The following is a 23,828-nucleotide window of genomic DNA, read 5'->3' on the forward strand; positions in this document are numbered from 1 at the left end:
TCAAGGGTATAGACTAATAGCCACTTCCTTAGAAGAAAATCCTGATTTTCTAACATTACTTAGACATCTTGCTTCCCCACTTTCCTATAAATTTCAGACTCTTCATTACATTACATTTTAAAAAGTTGGCATGGCATGCTAATTTCTTACTAGTTACTGTTTTATTTATGTATATATTTCTTATTTTTTCTAGTTAAAAAATTGTAAAGAACATGCAAGACGCAATGTAGAAAGAAAATAAATCATTCTTATAACAAGAGAAAGTCACTTAATATCTTGCCATATATATTGAAAATATATATAATATATTATTGAGTTCTTAATTTATACTTTTTTTCTTTTACTTAACATTCTAATGTAAAATTTTCTGTGTAATTGAAAATGATTCAAAAGTTAAAAAAAAAAAAGTATAGGTCTTGACAGTCTGTCTACCCTTTCCCATATTTCCTCTTTGTTGTTTTTGTTGTTGCTGTTGTTTTGGGGTGGGTATGTACTATCTCTGTCTTTAATGCCCTGAGAATACATTCATATAGTTCAAACTAAAAGTCAATTAAAATGAGTATTTAAGATTATTGATATATATGACACATGGCCCTTGTAATCATGGCATCATTTACCATCTACCCAACAGTGCATGAAATTGCCTGGCAGTCCACAAACTAGTGAATCTTTGCTCAATTAATAGGAGTAAATGATTCTCCATTTTAATTTGCATTTCTTTTCATTATTGATATTATGTACAAGAGACTACAAATAATATATATGTAAATATAGTTATTAAGTATTTTAATTTACCAGTTTTGTAAATTGCCTATACAGGGTCTATCTCATTAAGCTAGTACTATCTTACATCTTCATATAATATAGATACATTATTAGTAGTTGTCGTTTGGTGTGCTCTTCAGTTCTATTTATATTGTAGTGATATTTTTTAAATGTTAATTTTATGTGGTTGGGCATCAAATTGGTATTTTTCATCAGTTTATGTAAATATACCTAAACTATTTATCACCCTGCCCTAAAAGTTTTATAAGTTTCCACCTGTGGTATATACTAAATAAGTGTCTATGTGATTTTCTTTTATCCCTACTGGCTATGGGCTATCAAAACTACTCAATTGATTAGTCTGGTTTGTATCAATTTCATACTGATTTAATTATTACAGTTTTTAAATATATTGTAGTAATTGGTCAATTGATTTCTCATTGGGGATCTTTATGGTCACAATTTCAAGTATTTATATAGGTATATTTACATGTGTATATACACACATTTACATACATTATACACAATTGTATGTACACAATGCAATTGTGACCATTATTAGTCACTGTTTTATTATTTAGGTGTGTAATGTGTTAAAATAGTTAACAATTTCTCTATCATAATAATTAAATACTTACCTCAGCTGATTTTATTTCTACTTACTAATACTAATAAAAACCAAAATATATTTACATGGAATTTGAGTGGTTCAATATGAAAATATAACATTTCACTTCTTACAAAATACATCTTTTGGGTGTGTTATTTTCCATATGCTTCTACAATTGCTCTTATTATTTAAGAGTGAAATAATTAAGCTGAAACATTAGTCCTTCAGATTTCTCCATCTTAAAAATATAATGCTTATAGATGTGACTCAACTGTAGAAAATTACTGAGTAACCCTAATGGACAGAAATTTTAAAAATTAGAAATTATATATTTGGCTTTTTTCTTGTATTAATTTCCTCTTTTGAACCTTCTCATATTTTTAATTGACAGTATATTTCATTAAAACAAGTATCTAAAGCAAATGTTATTATCACAGATGTCTTTATAAATATTCTGTTTTTTTCATTTGGCAAAATTAGCATCACTTTTTAGTAACTTTATTTAACCCAACTTTTTCTTTCTACTTTTCCACAAATAAATTAAAAGCAAAAATAGCTGAGCACAATTAGTCAAGGCAGTCATATTCTCCTCTCAGGGGAACTTCAGAGATATACCTGATTCCCCTGTGAAATGACTGGGAAGAAAAAAGTGCAGTGAAAGAGGCTTATAGTTAGTAACATTATGCTTATAGGAATGGAGGTAATTGGTGTTACCTTAAGGAATTAAAATCTTTCTCAGTAAAGGTGACTTCCTGTAGGAGAGGGAAGCATATAATTTAGTGGTTTGTCTGCTAAAACTAATATTGTGCCAACCCAGATTCTGGGCTTTGAGGAACAAAACAAAGATGGTGGTTGATTGCAGAGCTGATTCCATTTATTTTCCTTTATTGAACTTGTAAAGATGATTTCTTCAAACGTTTCACCAAATAGAAGTTGAAGTTTTTAAAATGAGATTAGTGTTTAATATATAAAAAATAAAATAAAAGAAAGAAGAAACCTCAAGGAATAAAGCCCCATGCAAAATTCTTATTATGATGTGATCCAGTCCACAAGTACAGATCTCCATCACATTGAGTGTTCTTCATTAATGGAAGAAAGAAGAGTAATTTTGAATTTTTAAAACATAATTATTTAAAAGGATTTTGATTTACCAAATAGCTTAAGAAAATGATGAGCTTACACAAGCAGAATTAAGGAATGAGAAAAGAAAATTATAGGGCATAGTGAGATTGAGTTAAAAGTGAAAGTTTTTGTTTTGTTTTTCATTTTCAGTAGTTCTCTGCCTGTTTGCTAGTTTTTGAGGTCAACATCAGTTTGAAAGTTTGTAGTCTCCTGTACGTATATAATGCCTACAATAAACTATTCCCTATCTGCTATTGAAGAAAGTAGGATTTTCAGAAGATTTCAAAATAAACACCATATATACCTTATAGGACTATGTAGACCAAATATATTAAAATGGCAGGTTTATTTTTTTGGCTATAGTTTAAATTATAGCTTATTTTAGTAATGATTATACAGCTAGGAGCTATGCATAGAGACACACACATATAAGTATACATAAGCTATGAAATAACACAGTACTCAAATGTAAATGATCTGAATATTGCAAAAAAGGGACATTTAAATAATGTATGAAGAGCTCACACAATCTGATTTTCCTATCAAAATATCACACTAGCAAGCTTGGCAAAAGCTGTTGATATATCATGTTCCTCCAATCTCTTTTTTTTATGGCTCATTAAAGTTTATTTTTCTGACCTCTGTGCCCTGTAGAATTTGTTTTTCTATAGAGTTTGACGCTTTGAGGATCTTGAGAAAGTAAGACATGCTCCCTGCTTTCAAGAAGTGGACAATCTAAGAAGGAGACAGTCATACAATCAGAATATTTCAACATAGCACAATTAGTGTTGTACTTGGAATAAACTGACCATGAAACCGGTATGACCATAGAGTAGGGGATATAATTATCTCACCTGAATGAGATATGTTGTTACAAAAATGGTAGATTAGTGCTGTAATCTGAAGGATAAAGAGGAATTTTAAGAGAGTCGATGGAGGGAGAGTGGTGGGAAAGCCATGTAGTCACGAATGCACATGGCATGTTCAGTTTGCTGTTACTTCTTAGCATATCCTATAAGGTCTTCACAACCTCTGCCTGTGTATCTTCCCAGACTCTGCCTCATTGTCTGAGCTTAGGCATCTGCAAACTGATATTTAAAAAATAGGGAAGATAATTTTCAAACACACACATTCAAGGCTTTCTTTCTGGAATACTTTATTTTTACAGTATAATATAGTTTATTTTCATGGTAATTTCAGGTGGAACTATGGATTATATGACATATATTCATGTTAGTTTTCCATGTTCTGAGTCACTGATAGGTATGCAAAGAATTTTCAACATACTTTCTCTCCTACTTTCTCCCACTCCTTTTTCTAATTTTCCACAAATACTAGAGCAAAAGTCTTCCAAGTTCCAAGTCACTGACATACAGTACATTAGTAAGAAAATATTGTAACTCCTTCAGACCAGTAGACATGTTAAACATGGCATTATTGGAGCATTCTAAAACAGTGTTTACAGCGTTTTACAGGAACTTAATGAAATCCATCCTCTCAAAACTTTAGCGGGGTCTCTGCAGGAGTCTCAAATTTTGATATATTTTTTTTCCAATAGTACTCCTGCCTGAGATAAAAATAAGTAAGATTTTCTCTTTACCTTCACTTTTAATTTTTTTTTCTTTCTTAGTGTTGGTTATTCAGGTAATAGTGAAAGTGGTTGTTTTGGTGGTTGTGTTGGTGATGGTTGTATTAGCAGTGGTGATAGTAGTTTTGTTTTTCAAGAGACAAAGGTAAGGATTCTTGGAGTAGAGGTATCTCTTTCCAATTTATTGTCATTGCCACCAGCATCATGTCTAGGCCTTCAATAGTGTTGTAAGGTACTGATGGGGTAAACAAAGAAGAAACCACATCTTACTTTAATTTTCTTGTCTTATTGGAACTGACTCCAATTTATTAAATTAAATATATAACAATTAAAGATATATGTATAGACACAGGTTTATATGTATGCATGTGTTTGTACATATATGTGATTTTAATTTGCTCTAGCTTAGTAGCATATCAAAGAGAAAATTCTTTTACATCAAAATATTCAACACTTCTGGAATTCTTTCCTGACAATTCTGTAGAAAAACTGAACTCTTCTTTCACATAAATTTGTATGTCTTTGAACAAAATCTCGAGAGGGCAGTATGGTGAATAAAGAAAACATTACAATTTATTGAGTGGTTTTGTGTGAAATTGTGACTCCTATAAAAGTTAAATAGCTAGTATTATAGTATAGAAGTATAAGCAAGTCTGCTGTTAACATTAAAATTGCAATTAATGGAATCAGTAATGATAAATATTAGGAAAAAACTATTGGTTTAAATAAAGGCTAGGATGAAATTTACAATTACATAGACATACTATTCTTCATCTGTAGATAATATGAATTAACATTGTAAAGAAGATTGCAGAATAATTATTAGAGTACTTACCAGAAAACAAATTGTTTTTAAGTACCTCCCGGCACGTAAGAAATTTTTATTAACATACAGACCACTAGTATGCAAATAACAAAGCTTTCCCTTTCTATTCATAAAGTAAATTCCCCTAAGACTGTTATGATACATCATTCAGTGCAACTAGTATTTATTGAGTAGCTATGGAATCATTGGTTCTCCACCTGGAGGAAATTTGGAATCATTTAACAAGTTTTTTAAAAGTAATGGACACCACAATCAAAATGGTATGATATAATGGTCCTGGAGTAATGACAGGGCATTGGTAATTTTTAAAGACTGAGCAGTTGATTCTAATCTGCAGGCAGGAAAATAATGTTATATAATCTCTCTATTCTTGAAGTATATAGTACATAGATTCTCAGTAAATGCTAATGAGAACAATTATGTCTGCTACTGCAGCAAAAATTTTTTTTTACAAAAAATGGTTAGTATTTGGTAAAATTTATTTTGAGTTTAAATATTTGGTTGAATGAGCAAATTGTATTTAATGTGTTCAGTAACACTTTCTAGTTGCCTCAATGCCTTTAACTTGTGGCATTCATGAAAGAGGAGCGCAATGTCCCAATGTTTTATAATGATTACAGTGATTGAAAGAAATACAGTGAATCATCATTAAAAAGTACAGCTGGGGGAAAAAATTTAGTCTAAATATAACTCACCACAAGTTTTCTTTTTGCTTTCCTTCAGTTTGATATTCCTAGGTTTTAATTGTTGTCTTCAGAGTAAGTAATATGGAGAGTTTCTTTCTGATTACAGAATTAAAATGAATTAGTTTTGTTTTTGGTTTTGTGACCTTGCCCATAAGACAAGGGAGCACAGATTTGTAGAGTTTGGAGTTCCATTTTACTTTACAAACCCTTAAATCTATATAATTTTTTAAGTTTTGCCTCAGTCATTTAAATGATATAATCTCTTTTCAGTGTGTTTAAGTAATATAGTAGAGTTTGTGTCATTGAGTTTTTTACAGGCTCCATCTCACAATGTTTAAGACAAAATTTGGCATTTCTTTTGTTACAGGAAGGGCTAGACTTATATGAAAGTGTTTTAAATATTGTATGTAACTTATTATGAATTATTTTACTAGACTTTTTAACCTGGTAACAGTGATTGAAGAAAGAAAGGTCTGTAATTTAGTTCCCCATGAAGAATCTTATATTTTGCATTGAGGATGGACATTAAGATACAGGGGGCTGTAGCTGGAATAAGGGGGACGTTTAGGGTGAAGATTGAAATGAGCTGAATGATGTAGAATGAGAAATTGTGTTTCCAGTATAGTTATGGGAAAATAATAGTACCCTCACCTTATGTCTTTCCCCACAACTTATCAATGTAATCTTGGGAGTTGTTTAAACTTGTTAATTTTCTTAAAATTAAAAAGTAAATTCCAAAAAATTTCACAACAAATATGAAGTCAGAGAAAACCAAAAAATTTTCCATAGTGCTAATTAACATAATACTGGGAATATTTGTCATCATTTTTTTCTATGTGTATATTTTACATACTTTTATTGATTATTATACCATATTTATTTCCATTGTTTTATAGATGCCATAGATATTTTTTATTGCATGATATTTTACTGACCATTTACTTCCTTTACAATCTATATCTATTACAAGTCATGGCACAATAAACAGCTTTATGCACATTAATTGCTCCTCACCTTATGCCCTGAAGCCATGTTAATATAGTAATTTCAGTTTTAAAAACTTTAAAGTACTGGCTTTGAGCCCAGAATGCTGCAGAGAGCTTTACATACATTATCAAAATCATTCTTATACCTATGTGATGTCGTTTTTACTATTTTCTCATTTACATCAATGAGCAATTTGCCCGAGATTATAAACCTAGCAATGTATACATCCAGAATTGTTCCCAGTTTAACTGGAAACCCATGGTCTTACCTATTTTGCTAGACAATGGTGTCAAAGGGTGGAAGCATTTTTATTGCTCTTCCCGAAGTTTGGCAGTTTGTTTTTTAAAGTATCAGTGCCACTTTTCAGCGTTTTCTGCCACCTATGAGGGCACAAGTTTCTCTCTGCTTTCTCCAGCACTGAATACCATCATTTAACTTCTTTTTTCCCAAAAATAAAATTGGGAGGTGATGAAGCCTTTCAGTTAGGGTTTTTGTTTGTTTGTTTTTATTGAAGACATAAAGTGAAAATATTTTCTGCATCCGGGTTTTCTAATCAAAAGTACTTCTTTGGTGAAATTAAGCTTCCTACCTTTCTCTCATTTATCTTTTGGCATCTTAGTGTTTTTCTTATCAGTGTGTATGATATCTTGTTTAAGAATTAAGTCCTCATTTATCCACAGCCTACAGTCTTGCATCTCTAATCTAGTATCTCTCAGAATCTCTTCCCTAGAGGTATAATCACCTTGTTTCTTAGGAGGGAGGTTATCGTACTTACACTGACACACTTCATGCATATATCGATCAACTCTGAAAAGCCTGGCTAAAGTAATTTCATTTGAATCTCCTTTTAGTCTGGAATGCTTCTGTTATCATATTTTCATCTTCTGAAGGACAAGTTGGAATAGCTTGTTAAAACAGAAGACCAACATTTTTGCTTTTTTTTTTTAATTATAAACCTGAAAGAGGTAAACCATTTTAAACTTGTATAATAATGATCTTGCTTCAGCTTCATGCACTTACAGAATTCCAGGTGCTAAAAACTGATGGGATTGCAGATGCACTCTGTGTTGCAGTATAGCTCACAGAAATTAGATTGGTGCTATTTCTGGCACATTTTGGTTTCTATATCTAAATGATCTCTGAGGCTTGTAAGAATTTTTTCAATGTGTACCTCTCCGAGTACTTGATTAAGGAAAGAGTATGTTCTTTTTACTATCTAACTCCAAGGTATTTACTTAAAAAAAGTCATTTGGAGACTTATTATTCTCCTTTAGATGTTAATAGAAAAGTAACATCAGTTTTTAATTCCTTAATAACTTAAATCATAAAGTATGCTATGATGGCTACTTCCTTAGAAAATGTATTTTTTTGCAAATGATATCTAAAAATTACTTTGGCTTTTCTGTATGTACGTGAATTGATCTGAATGTAATTAGTTATTTAGGTATATTATTAATTGAAATATTTAATATGGTAATTGTATATAGGTCATGAAAAAATCAATTCCTCTTGCGATGATGAGAATCTGTTCTATCACTTTGATTATATTATTAAGAATAATAGAGAAAAAAATTTTAAATTTAAAAGAAAATTTTAAAAAGAGTAATAGATACTATGTTTTTTCCAAAACATTTGATGTGCCAGAGACTGACCTAAGTGAAAAATATATGTATATATAGTCTCTTACTTTATTTTTACAAAAGCTAGGAGATTCCATCCATTATTCTGATTTTATAGCTGCCAACTGGACCTCAGATGGTTAACTAACTTACCCAAGTTAATGCATTGTTTTGCCATCTTAAAACAAGTCAAATAAAATAGAAATAAAAAATGTAAAACACTGACTACAAAAAAATAGAAATACAAATGTTTGAATTTTACATTATTTCAGGTTTTTAAAATTATACTTTATTGAAACTAAATTAGAATTCCAATGGATAGGCAAAGTGACTTATATACTCCCAAATTAAGATCAGTGTATTTGGTTTTATAGTGAAATGTGTGTGTTTGTGCATACTACTTTGATTATGATTATTATGATTTTTTTAATCAAGAGGTCAAAATGGAATTTTTTAATTATTTTCAGAAGCAGTCATGTCTTCTTTGAATATTAGAATACTAACCAAATACTACTAGGTAATGGACAATTACCATTCACAATTTTATATGAGTCTGTAAATTCTGCATACCCTGTCAACTAGAAAGAAGTTTCTACTTTATTAGGAGATGCTATTATCTTTTTTCATGCTCAAAAACAATTGGATAACCTTTTCAATAATCAATAATCATTATTTTTTGCTTATTGAATTGGAACTATGCTGTTTGAAATTAACACATATATGCAAAATTTCCACATTAGCTATCAGCAAAAGTAGGTTATTGTACTGTTAATTAATACTAATTACAATAAGAAGCATTGATTGCTTACAAGTGTTATTTATTATGTTTAAACTATGAAGGAATAAAAAAGATCAAGGAATCATCCTTCATCTCAGGAAACTAAGCCTAAGCAAGGAAGAGGGCAAATGTTCCGTGAAAGACCAGATAGATATATATGTTTCAGGCTTTCCAAGTCAACCACTCTGTTACGTGCCTGCCATGGTAGCACTAAAGAAGCCATAGGCACCAGTAACAACTCTGGCTGTGTCCAATGAAACTATATTTACAAAAACAAAAACAAAAAAAGGCAGATTTTGCCCTGAGAGCCAGGATGTAGGTTTGGTCTCTGTACTGACACAAGACAGATAAAGGAGGAAAGTTGACATATAAGATTTCAGTAATGAAATAAATAAACATAATTATAGAGATATATGTCAAGATTTGCCAAAATACTTTACAATTTTTTTTTAATCTTAGAGAATTTCAAAATCTTGATAGACTGTAATTGGACCTTCTTCAATTACTTTATATTCTAAATAATTATTTGGCATATTCTTTACTATATTATATTATTTTATATTCTACTATATTATATCAAAGTAGAAATAAATATCAAAGTAACCATTTTGTTCACATGGTTTCCATTTTCGTAATAATCAAATCGTCAGACATTTGGCAATACTAAAAATTTATCAATGACTCAAAAAATGTAACATTGCCTACTTTTACTTTGAAAAAGGTTCATAGGAATTTGATTTGGAAATACTTGTCTGACTCCATTAACATTTACCAATTTAATAGATGTCTTGTATTTTTTTTCTCCTGTTTTGAAATAAATTAGAATAGATGCATTCAATTAATTAAGTTCAAAATAAAACATTTTAGCCAAAGTCCTAAGCCAGCTGGTCCGTGATATCATTACCTAACTCAATCCACAGTTCTCTTGAAATCACTATAATTACTAGTCAGAAAATATACTTGAAAGTGGATGCACGGAACCACTAAGTAACTTCTATGTTACAGTCTTATGCCAGTTTTCATGGTCCTAAAGTTGTAGGCTATATGCAAAGTATGTTTTTGAAAGACTATTTTAAATATCCTCCAAATGTAATTTTTTGAGGGAATTTCTGAGGAAATATATATTTAAATGGGCTTACAATCTTATTTGTATGTCTATAATAATGTGTAATCAAATGCATTGACTCCTTATATTTCCAACTGAACAATGATTTTAAGTAAAGTAAAAATAACTTTAATACAGCTCTGTATTTCTTAAATCCATGAAATGCTTATTAATTTGAAAGGCATTGTGGAAAAGATTTAATCCTATGCATTGAAAGACTTGCTTTTGAAAAGCAAAGCAGACACCTGACTAAATTCACAGTGTCTATATGCTATTGAAGAGAGTGGGATCTCGTCCTTATCTTGGGCTCTCTTGTTTGCTTTTCAGTTGCTGCGAATGTGGCTGTGGGAGGGCTTCTTCCCTGTGCGCTGTTGCCCATCCAAGCCTAATATGGTTAGTGTTCCCTCCGACCTTCACTCCTGTGTAATGTCCCACCTATATGTATTCCTGTCAGCATTCCTTTGCTTTTCCATTGTGTGCATTTTAACAATTAGTATACCAGTTACACCGTTAACAGGTAGAAAACTAGAATTAAAGTGGTTCCCAATGACGAATCATAACAAATGATTTCATGGTGCATTATTTCAAACAAAATATCCGTACAGCACATCATCCCTGTGCCAAGCATTCATACATCCCTTATAAGGCTTTTAACTGTGGTTCTGACGTAAAGTAGAAAGTTGTAAGATTGTAGCATCTGTTCTACATTAACATGTCGCTGTTTTTTTGTTCCATTAAGTAAAAATCATATCATACATGGAAGTAGAATGTTACTTCTTGGAAGGTTTTCACATTTTCTGTTTCTTATCACCATGGAATGACCAAAACATAATTGGGATCTTCTGTTGTCATAATCATCTTGGATACATGTGGTATTGGAGCATAAATCTGCATGTGATTATAAATGGTTGACCTAATTTTATTAAGTTTGAATTATTTCAGATATCAGAAGTGATAAATTCAGCTTTGAAACCAGTAATGTAAAAACATATGCATTTTTGAGATGAGTATCTAAATGGGATAGTCTTCATTATTTACAAATGCAAATCCTAAATATATATCTGGGTTACAGCTATAAAACCATAAGCTGGAACATAAGAATCTAGGACTCTATTCACATATTTAGAGTGACTCATACACAATCTTAAGTTACCTTGGAGAAAAATAAAATACTACAAATTGTTTCTTTCTGAATTAAAGATCAAGTTTCCTGCATTATTTTTGATAAAATAATAAACTTGATAATTGCTTTTTATAGTCAAAACTTGCCAAAAAGAAATATTTTGATATGTACTTTTGAAAATTAAAGGTTTCCTCAGAGGATTTTTAAATATTACTTGTCTTCTGTAAATATAAATGAATTGTTATTGATTCAAAAATTGTGTGTGAACGTGCATGCATATGCACATGTCAGACATGTTGGAATGGATATGGAAAATCTTCTGAGAGCAGGAAAGTAAACAAGCACATATTGATGTAATGCAGAGATCTTTTTCTCTTAAAATTGTGTATTTGGAAAGAAATTGAAGTTAATATGAAAGTGCAGATTTATTCCAAGTATTTAAAATATTTAACATACTTGGAAAATTTCTATGAATGTGGATTTACAGAGACAGACAAAATAAAACTGAAATCTGATAATTAGTAGAGTATAACTTAAATGGGTTTTCACTGTGATTTTTTAAATGCAATATGAAAAATTAAAGAATGACAGCCAATTTGTGCATTCTAATTCAGTCTCCACTATAGTTTTCATTAGAGATATATTATCACTGAAGCAGAATAGGCAGAATTTATATCTTTTTAAAAAAAGAAGACTGATGTCAGTCTACCTTGACTTAAATCTTAAAGATAACTCAATGTGAACCGGGACATTTCTGGACTCTTAACTTAAATAGTATTGCCTAAAAACTAACTACAGCTGGATTAGGAAACTTAATTTTCAAAAGAGTATTTTGCTTTCCTACTGGGCAGTGGTCCTCAGTGAGTTTATAAAATAACAAAATAAAAGAAAGAAGCAAAAGTGGAAGGACATTACTCTTCCTTCATAATAGACACTTGTACATACACATATGTATCACTAGAAAAATCTAATATAAAACTTTTTCCTAATCGTTTTCTTCAAATAATCTTAGGAATCATAGTGGCAGTGACTACGTATTTATGTGTCTATTTTGTTAGTATTTGTGTGTGCAGAAAAAAAATCATGATTTAGCCATGAATGTACATAAATATTCAATAAAGTACTAACAGCCTTCATAGAAAGATTTATGGAAAGAACAATTTTTCTTTAATGTATTCTTATGAAAATAAAACCACAAAATAAAAGTCATAAACTTTAATTGGGCTTGTGCAAATTAGACAGACAGAAAGAAAGTTATTGGGGAGGAATGGAAGCTAAAAATGTTTTTGTTACTGTATTTTCTGAACTTCCATTTTATAATTTCTAGTCAGTGTGAGATTTCACTTGAAGATCACATTTGTTTAGATTAAAGTATTGGGGAGAAAACAACCTTCAATAATGGATCTTAAGGTCTGAAAAGAATCATTTTCATAAGAGAAACAGTAAAAGACAGAAATCTGAATTTCTGTCACTTAATTATGTATAATGGGGGTGGGGGCGGTGGGGTTGAATGGGACTTCATATTTTTTTAATGTAATATTTTTTAAAAAATGAATTAAAAAAATACAAAAAAAAAAGAAACCAAAAAAAAAATTATGTATAACTATATCAGCATTTGTCATTTGCCATGTAAATAATTTTTAAGAAACACTCTATCATCTAACACATTTGCAATTAGAAGGTAGACGTTTTTTAGACATTTTGAGGTTTTATAATTTCATTGTTTCTCATTTCTTAAAACCCATTCATGAATATACATGTGGTTGGTTTTGACCTGAATATAATGGAAGGCATAAATATTAAGCATCCACTGAGGAGACACTGTCTTGCAGAAGTTCCTTTAGATGCTTTGTGGATATTTAGAGTTCTGAAGAACTTGATTTAAAAAGCATTGTTCTAGTCTTTCATTTTACAATTCAACTATTTTAAATATTGTGAAAGACTCTGAGGTTCTGATTTTTACTCTGGTCGCTTTCCCACCAGGAAACTATGCTCCATTATTTTTCAAATGCATGGTGTGCCATTTATAAAATGATATTAGTAATTACATTTTCCATCTTTGATCTCAAATTGTTTTTCATCTCTGTATTTTCCCATGCTGTTGTGACATCCATAAATATAAATGTAAATGTTGATAGGCCAACCATTTTCCTTGCTTTGACTGAAATCTACATTGTGAATGAATCTATATTCTGGAATATTCTGAATAATACTTCCACAAAAGCCCTGGAATTTTTAGACATTCTGTCTCTATGACTGCCCGCATTTTTGTCATATGTATTTTTTATCAGTGGTCTTTGAATTCCTGACTTTATCATCTGATTTGAGAGGCTAATCATTGTTTCCCTCCTTAAAAAAATACATATAATATATATTTAAATATACATATTAAAAGCATGCAGTGTTGAACTGGTTTTCTTTAATAAAATAAGATGTTGATGGGTGTAATTTCTGAATGATATCACCATTTCTTCCTAGGTATTCATTTGTGTATATGCTCACAGAAACATAAATATACATAAATATATATATTTATAAATATACATATATTTATTAAAAATATTTATTATAAGTTCTTCTGAAATATACCATAGTCGCATATTAGCCTTTTCTTGCATTTCTTAAATTTAATCATGTATCTGACTATTTCCTTCATTCATTAATTTCCATGCTTCCATCTGCTTCCTCTGAGTGTTTCAGGTGGCAAGGGAAAAGATGTTGAGAATTCAAAAAATAGAAATGATAATTTCTTATTTTCTTTCGGTCTTTCATCTATTCTGTGACATTTACTATCAACCATCTTTATTAGAAGCTCATTGTAAATTTTTTCGTTTTATAAAATCAGACACATAAGGAATAAACTCTAGCATCTCTTATAACATAGAGGATCAAAATAAAACACAACAAAGGCAAAAATAATTCTCTGGCAAAAGGGTCACGAATTATTTTGAAACATGATTCATGATATCTAAATGTATAGACACTAATGTTTTTTGCAGTTTTTTACCTTTTAAATGTTTTTGCTTTAAAGTACAGGGAAATCATTGTATAAACAATCTGGAAAACCAAGGAACAATACAAGAGGTTGTCCAAATCCATATGCTCACTCTTGTAAAGAAATAAAATGCAAAACCACTTCTTCTCCCACCCTTGTACCTATACCACCTTATTTAAAATTAATTTGGAAAAGTATTCAGTGTTTGTTTCTGCAAGGTAAAGCAATGGAAAAATATGTTTCTATGGTAGCTGTTACTGAGCATGGATTGATACCTTCCTTTGGCTATTCCATCCACTCATCTTTCTTCATTAGCCACAATAGTACCATTTAGTAAATTACTGATTCTGTGCATCGTTTTGTACTTTAGAGGGCTTGATTTAATACTGCAAATTTATTATCAGTTCCTAAATTTACACACAAAAACTAAGTTATTTACTGAAAAATTCATATACCTACAGACACTGTTTGCTATTTCATTAATTACATAAATTTCAAATAACCAGATTTAGATGTTCTGACTGGGTCGAGGTTTTAACATTCCTCTAAGTACAAACACTGCTGATACTTTATTACAATAATTTCAAAGCATATGAAAATTGTAACATGAAGCAAAATGAAGAAACTGATTCTTTGCTATTCAGAAAAAAAAATCTGTTCCAGTAGGTAGGAGGCATAATTTATCTACAGAATGGCATATTTATTGATTATTTGATTGGTTTAAATTACGCATCTGGAGCAGGTACAAAAGATATTGAATGCTTTGCTGGTGATGCTGAACCTCTCCTTGAGTGTTAGTCTCTGCCAGCTGCACTTTTACTTGCTGTATCTTGTCAAGACTTGTTTTAATGATGCTTTGGGAGGTTTCAGAACTTAATTTTATGTTAATGTAACATGCATCCGTGTATGTTATACAGCTCCAGAGATGGCCAAAGCCAAAAATAACTCCTTTCTATTGCCCTCCTGATTCTCACCCTAGGAAATAAAATGTAACCACTCCTCATGAAGGTATTCCCAAATCATTTTTTACATGAGCCAAATTTTTATTTCCATTTACATATGAGGAATTTGCATGCCATTTAAATTTGAGGCTTAGTTAATGATATAGGCTATTTCAGGGTACAATTTTTTTAAAACATTTTTTTTTAAGGTGAGAGATTAGAAGGTGGAATGGATGTTTGTTGTCTAATGTAAGAACTTGTATACCTTTTAGGTCTCTTTAGAATTCCTCTAACAAAATGTTTCTTCAGTATTATTTAAATGACATAAACCTCAGGAAGAGTTCACATACCATATTTAGAACATTGGCCAAATAGTATCAATAACCATTTCTCTAGAGGTATATCCATTAAAGGTTAAATTAATAAAACAGTATCTAGTAAAAGTATGAACAATGTATTAAAATAATTAGAATTTTATCTTTAATGGATCATGTAAAATTTTGTTTTTCTTTTCTCTGTTTCACTGTGATGAGGTAACTCAAGATGTCTTAAAGGCTCTTGAATGACAAATGCTCCTAAGTGTTTGAATAAAATTTTAAAAGTCATCAGATCCCTATTGTGTTATAGTTCACTCAAGAATACAGTATGTCCTAAGGATACCCTTAAAGTTTACTCAGAAATTTACTAGCTATAGTTTACTAACAAACTGCCAGTTACTTAACATGAAAAAGTAATAATAATTTAACTTTGCAAAAAAGTTAGAAGTTATGATAGAATTATCTATTTTTTGTATTATACAGGTAATTAGCAGGAAATAACAAAATAAAATAGGCTTTTCTTTTATATCAAAATATACAAATATTTAAATAAAAATTCTAGAATCTATAATTAAGGAATGGTCATCTTTGATATATATCTTTTGAACACTTCATTTAAAATTGTTTTCATCCAACTTTTTCAGTTAGCCATTATGGTTGTATTTTCTTAGTGCAGAAATAAATGGCAATTTTGTTTTTAATAAATTCAGTTTTGTGGTGGAAGCTTATGAATAGTCAAGTCATTTCCTTAGAGTTTCACTAATATTAATTTAAATATTTTTATATTAACCAGTTGTTTTACTGTTATATGTTAATCAGGTATCATGTCAATTCAGTTTTCATCAGCATATTCTCTCTACAAACACCTGTCATTGTGTAGACATGATCAAAATGCCATTCACTCATTCATTTATTCATTCATCAGTGTGACAAATAATTTTAGTGCCAACTCTGAGCCAAAGTCTAGGTCTCTGCAGGGATTTATAGGTGAATGTTAATTCGTGCCATTCAAGAAATTAAAAGAACCAAAAAAATGTATTCAAAAGACCACAGTGCACTGTAGCCTTGGAGTCACACTATGAGAGGGATATAGAAAGCTAATGAGACTCAGAAGGGTAAACGTTGCATTTGTTGAGTGTATCAGGAAAAAAATCATGAGAAAGGCAAAAACTAAACCGAACTTTGATCATAGAAAACTTGCTGGGAAAAACACTGTAGGTAAAGGAAACAGATATATGTAAAAGGTTTGAAATGGAGAAATACCTTGGGGATTTGAGGATAAAGTTTAATATACTTAAAAGTAATTGAAAGGGAGTGGGTGTGGTTGGTGGTTGAGCCACCAACTTTGCATGCAATCCCCTGTACCTCCTAAAAGAAAAAAGAAAAGAAAGTTGGAGATGATGTAGCAAAGGTGAGTTAGTGCTGTGTAGGAGTCTTTATCTTACTACTTCATTGAAGATTGTTAAGTCAAATACCACCATATGAAAAAGGACCTTGTTTACAATAATTTGTTTGCAACCTTATCTAGCGTAGTTTGGGAAAGAAGAGAGAATTCAGGAATATCCAGGGGTATCATCAAAAGGCAATTGTAGCAATCCAAATAAAAAGTACCCAGGCTTTTATTGAGGAAGTGGTAGAGCTAATAAAAAGAATAGATAGACTGAAATATATTTTAGTTACATAATGCTTGGGATTTGACATCTAATTTGTTGTGAAGGATACAAAAATAAAGTTTTTATCTTAAGGGACCAAGGCTCTGATGATGTTATTAATAGGACTAAAGAAAGGCAGATCATGGTTGAGAGAAGTACAGAAAAATAATATTGGTTTGAATTTGAAATAGTATTGCAGTATTACTGTAAAAGAAATCTTAGAACTAAAGTGTGCACTCAAAAGAAATTAAACCAAAGAGATAAAGGTGCTGTTTAAATAGATTGAAATCCGATTGGATGGCCAGAGTAGAAAAAGAGCCAATCATGCTGGTAACCCATGGAAATGTACTACATAAATGTAAATGTAGAGAAGAGTAAGAAGAGTCAGAAAAGATTAGGGATTTAATTCCATCAGGAATAATTAAAAATTAAAGTAAGGTTGTTCAGTTAGAGGTTATCATTAGTGAACCTAACCTTAGAAAAACAGATTGCAGCCAGTTTTAGAGCACATGGTAAAGACTGGTAAATTAGAGGTTAAGGAGGAAAACAGGACAGGCTAAGGTTTGGAGAGGGATCACAGGACGACTGTGTTGTGGTGAATTTGATAGTGAATTGAGTGGAAATGAGCCTGTGGAGCAACTGAAGACTCCAAAATACAGTATTTGGGGGGAAATATATAGAGTAAGTTCCTGAAAGTGGGTGACTACTGGATCAAAGGCATAATTTGGACATTCCATCCTGGAAATTGTCAGTAGCTTCTGAGATGGCAAAAAAAATAAAGGAGAAAGTACACATAGGAATGTCTGGTGTATGTCGTGTGGCAATGGGCACTTAAGTTTGGGTTTCAGACTTAGCGAAATCCTAGGCAAGCTTACTGGCTGAGAGAAAGGGATACAGTCTGGTGGAACTGGATTCATCCAAAAAGAGTACTGAAGTTATTTTATACTATTAGTGTGAAAATCAGTTTAGGATTGCGATAATTTCCATTGCGTTTCACGCTGGTAGGCTTGATAAGATTCACCGCTTTGAGATGTGGCTAATTTTAGCTTGCTCTGTTTCAGGCGTTGCGGTTACAGCAAAGCAAAACAAGATCCAGAAGAGGAAAAGATGCATTTTCATAATGGGCACAGTAAGCAAATTGTACAAAATAAAAACGCAGCAAAGTAGAGAAGACTTTATAATTACTTTGACTTCTTTTGAGGCTGGAGATTTGCAATAACTGACCAAAATTACAATACTTAAAAAGAAAAAGAAATGTGTTCTGTTACACTCTTGCGAGGTCTGTGGCCTGGGGTATTATGAATTACTTTACTCTGTTCTTTAAAGCATACTTTCATTAAAATAAAATATTTTTGCTTAATATAAGACTCTGTTATAGTTCAAACCAAATACCCAGGACCATTCAAATTACTAGCAATAGAGAGTAGGTATCTATCATTAAATAGTAATATTTATTTAAATGAATAAAATATTTCAGGATTTTTTTCCTCTAACATAATAATAGAAACTTACCTGAATAGATTCTGTAGCAGCAACCTTGATTCAAATGACCTGAGACTACTCTTTTAAGAAATGTAGTACATCAAGTTTTAATAATTAAAAGAATTAGCCTAAATGAGGTCTAAGTGAGGTATTTAAATATGCTCTTTTTTTCTTTTAATAAACTGTGCTCTTAAGAATTTCAATGAGTTAATTTGCCAACTAAATGACAAAAAAAGAAAATAGTTTCATTTGGTTTTGTTACTCTGCTGTGACCGTAAAAATCAAAATCATTGAAACTATAATTCATACTTAGGGACCATTTATATAGTACTACTTATTTAATGTTACTTTTCCTGAAAAAATCCACTGTGTGGGTGATATTCGTAGCATTTAAAAATGAGAAAATTGAGGCTCAGAGAGCCTAAGTATCTTGTAAAAAGAGTGGCAGAAATAGAATGAGAAGTCGATTTTTTTCTTTTGACCTCTACTTCAGCATATTTGCACTATGCCACCACAGAAGTTATTTTCCAGTATTTTTGTAAAAAGACAGTTAACAACCTGAGATGATATTTCCTAATAAACCTTATAATAACAAACTAATAAATAAACGACTAGCATTTCTTTGTCCAGTTTAGTAGAAAAATTGTCTGACTTTGCCTCAGAGACTGATCCCCTGAACATTATAATTAAAAGATGATAATAGGTTAGGTCACAGCCCTATTTGGTAACATCGATCTTTCTTGTGCATACCAATGATTCAGATTTCTAAAATTATTAAAGTGATATAGTTATATAAATGACTCTCTTAACTCAGGAGAGGTCCTATCCTTGCAGTTCAGCCACTTCTAGGGATTAGGGGTTAAGCCAAAGTAGCATGTTAATAAAGTTTATAGTTTCTCTTTTCAATCAAAACCATTATTATTTTAATACCCTTTTATTTTCACAGTTAAACTGCCAGGAGTAAGAACTTACATTGATCCACACACCTATGAGGACCCCAATCAAGCTGTCCATGAATTTGCCAAGGAGATAGAAGCTTCATGCATCACCATTGAAAGAGTTATTGGAGCAGGTATGATAATGGTTTTAACTCTTAACTTTTAATTTGTGTTCGTATTACAAAATATTTGTTATCTTTCATAATTAACATGCTTTCAAAAGTGGTATTATCATATATTAAATCTACCTTCTGTGGAGCTAATATTCAAACCAGCAAATTTCACTCTATACACACACATATATTCAAACAGATAACACATCAACATCTATTTGTTATATTCCACAACCCATATGTAGAGAGAGACAGACAGAGACAGAGAGAAAGAGAGAGAGAGTGTTTGTAATCATCAAGCATATTTACATCATTCAGGCACACGGTTTTCCTATTTGTCGATCAGTTCTTATTTAAAATTGTTTTCTTTTTATTCTGCTATAACCTTTCCCCTTTTCTCTTCTCAGTAATACCACAACCAGAGTAGAAAGAGAAAGAAGTAATTTTGTCAGTTGGCTTTAATTTTTTTCTAACGTTTCTCTTAAAGTGCCTGTAGGTAAAACTGATGAAGCTAATTACCCCCAAATTTTACTATGATTGCCTGTCAATTATTTTTCCCAATATACCACTTCTTATTAACAGTGATAATGAAGTGTGGATCCCCCTTTTTTACTCTGTAAATGTAAACTTTACATGGATATCACATTGAAATAGTTGAAATATTGTGCATATTGTTGTAATGTAAAGTTGTTTAAAAATAAGCTCTTTTTTTAGCATCTAAAACTTAATACTCTAAGAATTCATAAGAGTATTATTAGAGTAAGAATATATTTTAAATGAGTTCTTTGTATGACTTTTAAAATATTTATCAAAGGTGAATTTGGTGAAGTTTGCAGTGGACGTTTGAAACTACCAGCAAAAAGAGAATTGCCTGTGGCTATCAAAACCCTTAAAGTAGGCTATACTGAAAAGCAACGTAGAGATTTCTTGGGTGAAGCAAGCATCATGGGGCAATTTGACCATCCTAACATCATCCATTTAGAAGGAGTTGTAACAAAAAGTAAGTTCTATGGCCAGTTGTGTGTATATGTGAAATGAGTATCTGGATTTGTTCCATTATGTTATCATTAATTTCAGGTTCCAAAGAAAACTTACCCTAATGATGTTAATAATAATTTTCTTAATATTAATAATAATTGCCCTCCATTTTGTTGATTTTTGTCAAAACTTATCTTCAATGAAACCAAATTTCTATTTATTTTCAAAACATATATATTAACCAATTTGCTATTAATTCTGCACCAGAGAAAATGTAACCAGATAAATGAGAGAATAAAGGTGGCAATGTTATTTTTCTCCTGGCTCTTTCACTTTTTATACGAGGGAAATATTAACTACAAAGTTTTGTCTGAAGCACTGAAGTTTATGATTTAATAGGATTACTATAGCCATAGGCATCCTGCCACCTTTTAAGCAGCATTTTGCAGCCAAATATATTTCTTTTATTCATTTTCTTCCTTGATGTATTTTAATAGTTACAGGGAAGGCAATAGCCTCAAAGAATGGAAAAGTTCCTTGAGTTTCATTAATTGTTAAATCAGATACTGTATTTACTAAGACTCATTTAGTACTTCTTATCTCTTAGGTTTGTGTTAATGTTTCACTTGCCAATGCTGCCCACCATGTGATTACACATATAGGAAACCAAAATGTAAATATTTACAATGTTTCTTTCTCTTTACTTTTTCTTCTGTATGAATTGAAATGTAGTTCTCCTTTATAAACATAGCTCTCAATGTTCAATTTAGGAAGTCTTCAGCTTGTTTTTAATTTACCATGTTGCATCTCACTTTATTTGTGTCCTTAATTTCATGCTCTCTGATCTGATGCTAATTTATTCAGCAATTATTCTCAACCTGCAGCACGCAGATAATGAGACATAAGTGCAACTAAATCTAGTGATTTTTCTGATTGAAACTGAGTTAGAGAATCTGAAGGAGCACTGCTGTAGGTGGTGCCATTATGAACCTTCATTTTTCCTGAATCACAATTTTAAATGCCAGAAACATGGGAATCACTCAGATTCCTTCCGTGATTTGTTGTAAAATAGGGCACATCATAAATAGAGAGATATTCTGGAAAGGTTTCTTACTAAATGACAAAAACCCCAACAAGTCCTGGCCTAATTGACTTATTTGCAGTGCAAGATATCTAAGTATAAAATACACAGTCCCAACTTTTACTATTTAAAATAAGACAGAAAAATAATATAACATTTCTTATTCTTCTTAAAGAACTAGGATATTCTTCCCATCCATGGGAATTATTACCAAAATTAATTAAAGTTATATTTCTATATAATCGTAGAATTATTCATTTTTGTATTTCTTAATCTAGGATCATATATAAATATACTTAGTTCATCTATAAAATTGATACATTTAAACAAAATCAGAGAGAGGAAAAATACCAGAGGAATGTTAGAGAAAGCATATCCTCTTTCTTTTTCCTTGCTGTGCCAAGGAGATGGCACATTCAATGACCATTATTTAAATTGTCATGTAATTCTGACTTATTATTGATATATACATTTTATAATTATGTTTCAAATATATTATTTCATTATATCTTCTGAGATCTCTTCCTTTTAACAGACTCAGTCTGTACTGACAAGGCCTATTCTAATACTTTGCAAACATCATTCTGTACACATTGACAAGAATCTTGTCCTAATTGTTTTTGTTGAATGAATCCTCAGTCAGAGGCCATTTCAGGGTCTTATAAACTCCAGTAGTTTATAAGTATTTTTCTGCCCTTTGTCATAGGATACATAATATTATAATTAATTTGTACATATTTTACCACCCATACTACACAAGGGCATATGTTCATTTCCCCCCAAGTATCTATCAGAGGCTATAGACATTATGTAATTTTAAAATGAATTAAATTAAATAAGTGAGTACATAAATTGCCCTTATATAAAGATTAATAACTAGTCAGAGTTTATGTTAATTTTTAAAATTTTATTCTATAGTATCAATATTTTAGGGAAAAATAAAACTTCCTGGGAAGGAACTTGCCCAAGAATCTTTTCACAAGTTGTGGCATAGACTAGCTATTACTCCTACTAATCATTAACATTATTTTAAGCATATACTATGCTTTGCATATATTATCTCTTTTACTCTTCACAATTACCCCTATGCTTTAGGCATTAATATTTGTTATCACTTTACAGATGGGAAAAATTAATGCTAAATGTGTTAAGTACCTTATCTATGTCATAAAACAAGCATGAAATATCAGATTTTATAACAGCTTTGTCTTGCTCCAGAACCCATACTCCTAAACAGTGTACATTAGCAAACTAAAACTTTATCATCCTGTATACATTGTCAAGAATCATTCATTTATTCAGAAATTGCTCCCTGAACACCTAACACGTGTCTATCACTGTTAATCAGTGATTAAATCAGACTAAGCCACCACCTTTATGGAGCTTACATTCTGGGTTGAGGGGAGGACAGAAACTAACTAAATACACTTATCCTGTGTTAAATGAAGAAAATAAAGTGAGGCAAGGGATTAGGTACTGATTCTGATGAGGACTGGTGGTTTGTGTTATGCTTAGAGGAAAGCCTTTCTGATAAGGTACCACTTGAATGAAGTGAAGGTGCATGCCTTGCAGATATGTGGGGGAGGAAATTTGCCATAACAGAAACTGAAAAGGCTCTAATGCAACTGCATGGCATATTCAAGAAACAGCAAGAAGACTAGGTTTTCTGCCCTGGAGTGCATGAGGGGAGTCTGGTAAGAGCATAGCTCACGACAGATTGTGTAAAAACTTTTTGGTCCCCATATAGACAATCTTTCACTCTGAGCTTTGGAGATTTTAGAGATAAGAATTAACAGGATTTGATTTATACATGAACAGGATCACACAGGCCATTATTTAAGCTGAAAAACAGTAAGAGGACTATTGAAATAATTCACAGATCATTGTGGATTAGACCAGGGTAGTGAGTTAACAATGTGAAGTATATTTCTTGGATTCTGGGAATATTTTGCAGCAAGTACCATAAGTCTTCCAGTGGATAGGATATGGAGTGTGAACAAAGTAGAGGAATTCAGAGATAATTCTACATTGTTTTGTCAGAGTATTTAGAAGGAAGGAATTGCCATTTCTGGGGAAGAGTTTGCAAGGAACAGGATAACGGTTGGTAATAATCAGTAGCTCG

General features: G+C 31.2%; 1 protein-coding gene across 16 annotated transcripts in view; it reads left to right on the top strand.

Moving 5' to 3' along the window:
* The window catches only part of EPHA5 (EPH receptor A5), a 374,629-nt gene that overhangs the window by 312,753 nt on the left and 38,048 nt on the right, over window positions 1-23,828 (top strand). For 8 of the 16 annotated variants that reach the window (XM_058297793.2, XM_058297763.2, XM_058297721.2 and 5 more), the window contains 4 exons: window positions 10,414-10,479; window positions 18,176-18,243; window positions 19,543-19,668; window positions 20,462-20,647. In XM_058297793.2, coding sequence (XP_058153776.1) covers window positions 10,414-10,479; window positions 18,176-18,243; window positions 19,543-19,668; window positions 20,462-20,647 — 446 coding nt within the window. The remainder of the gene's footprint in view (window positions 1-10,413; window positions 10,480-18,175; window positions 18,244-19,542; window positions 19,669-20,461; window positions 20,648-23,828) is intronic. The other 8 variants (XM_058297774.2, XM_058297802.2, XM_058297806.2 and 5 more) reach the window with 1 other exon arrangement.

This window comes from Dasypus novemcinctus, chromosome 1, assembly GCF_030445035.2.
Source record: "Dasypus novemcinctus isolate mDasNov1 chromosome 1, mDasNov1.1.hap2, whole genome shotgun sequence".
NCBI classification, from domain to species: domain Eukaryota; kingdom Metazoa; phylum Chordata; class Mammalia; order Cingulata; family Dasypodidae; genus Dasypus; species Dasypus novemcinctus.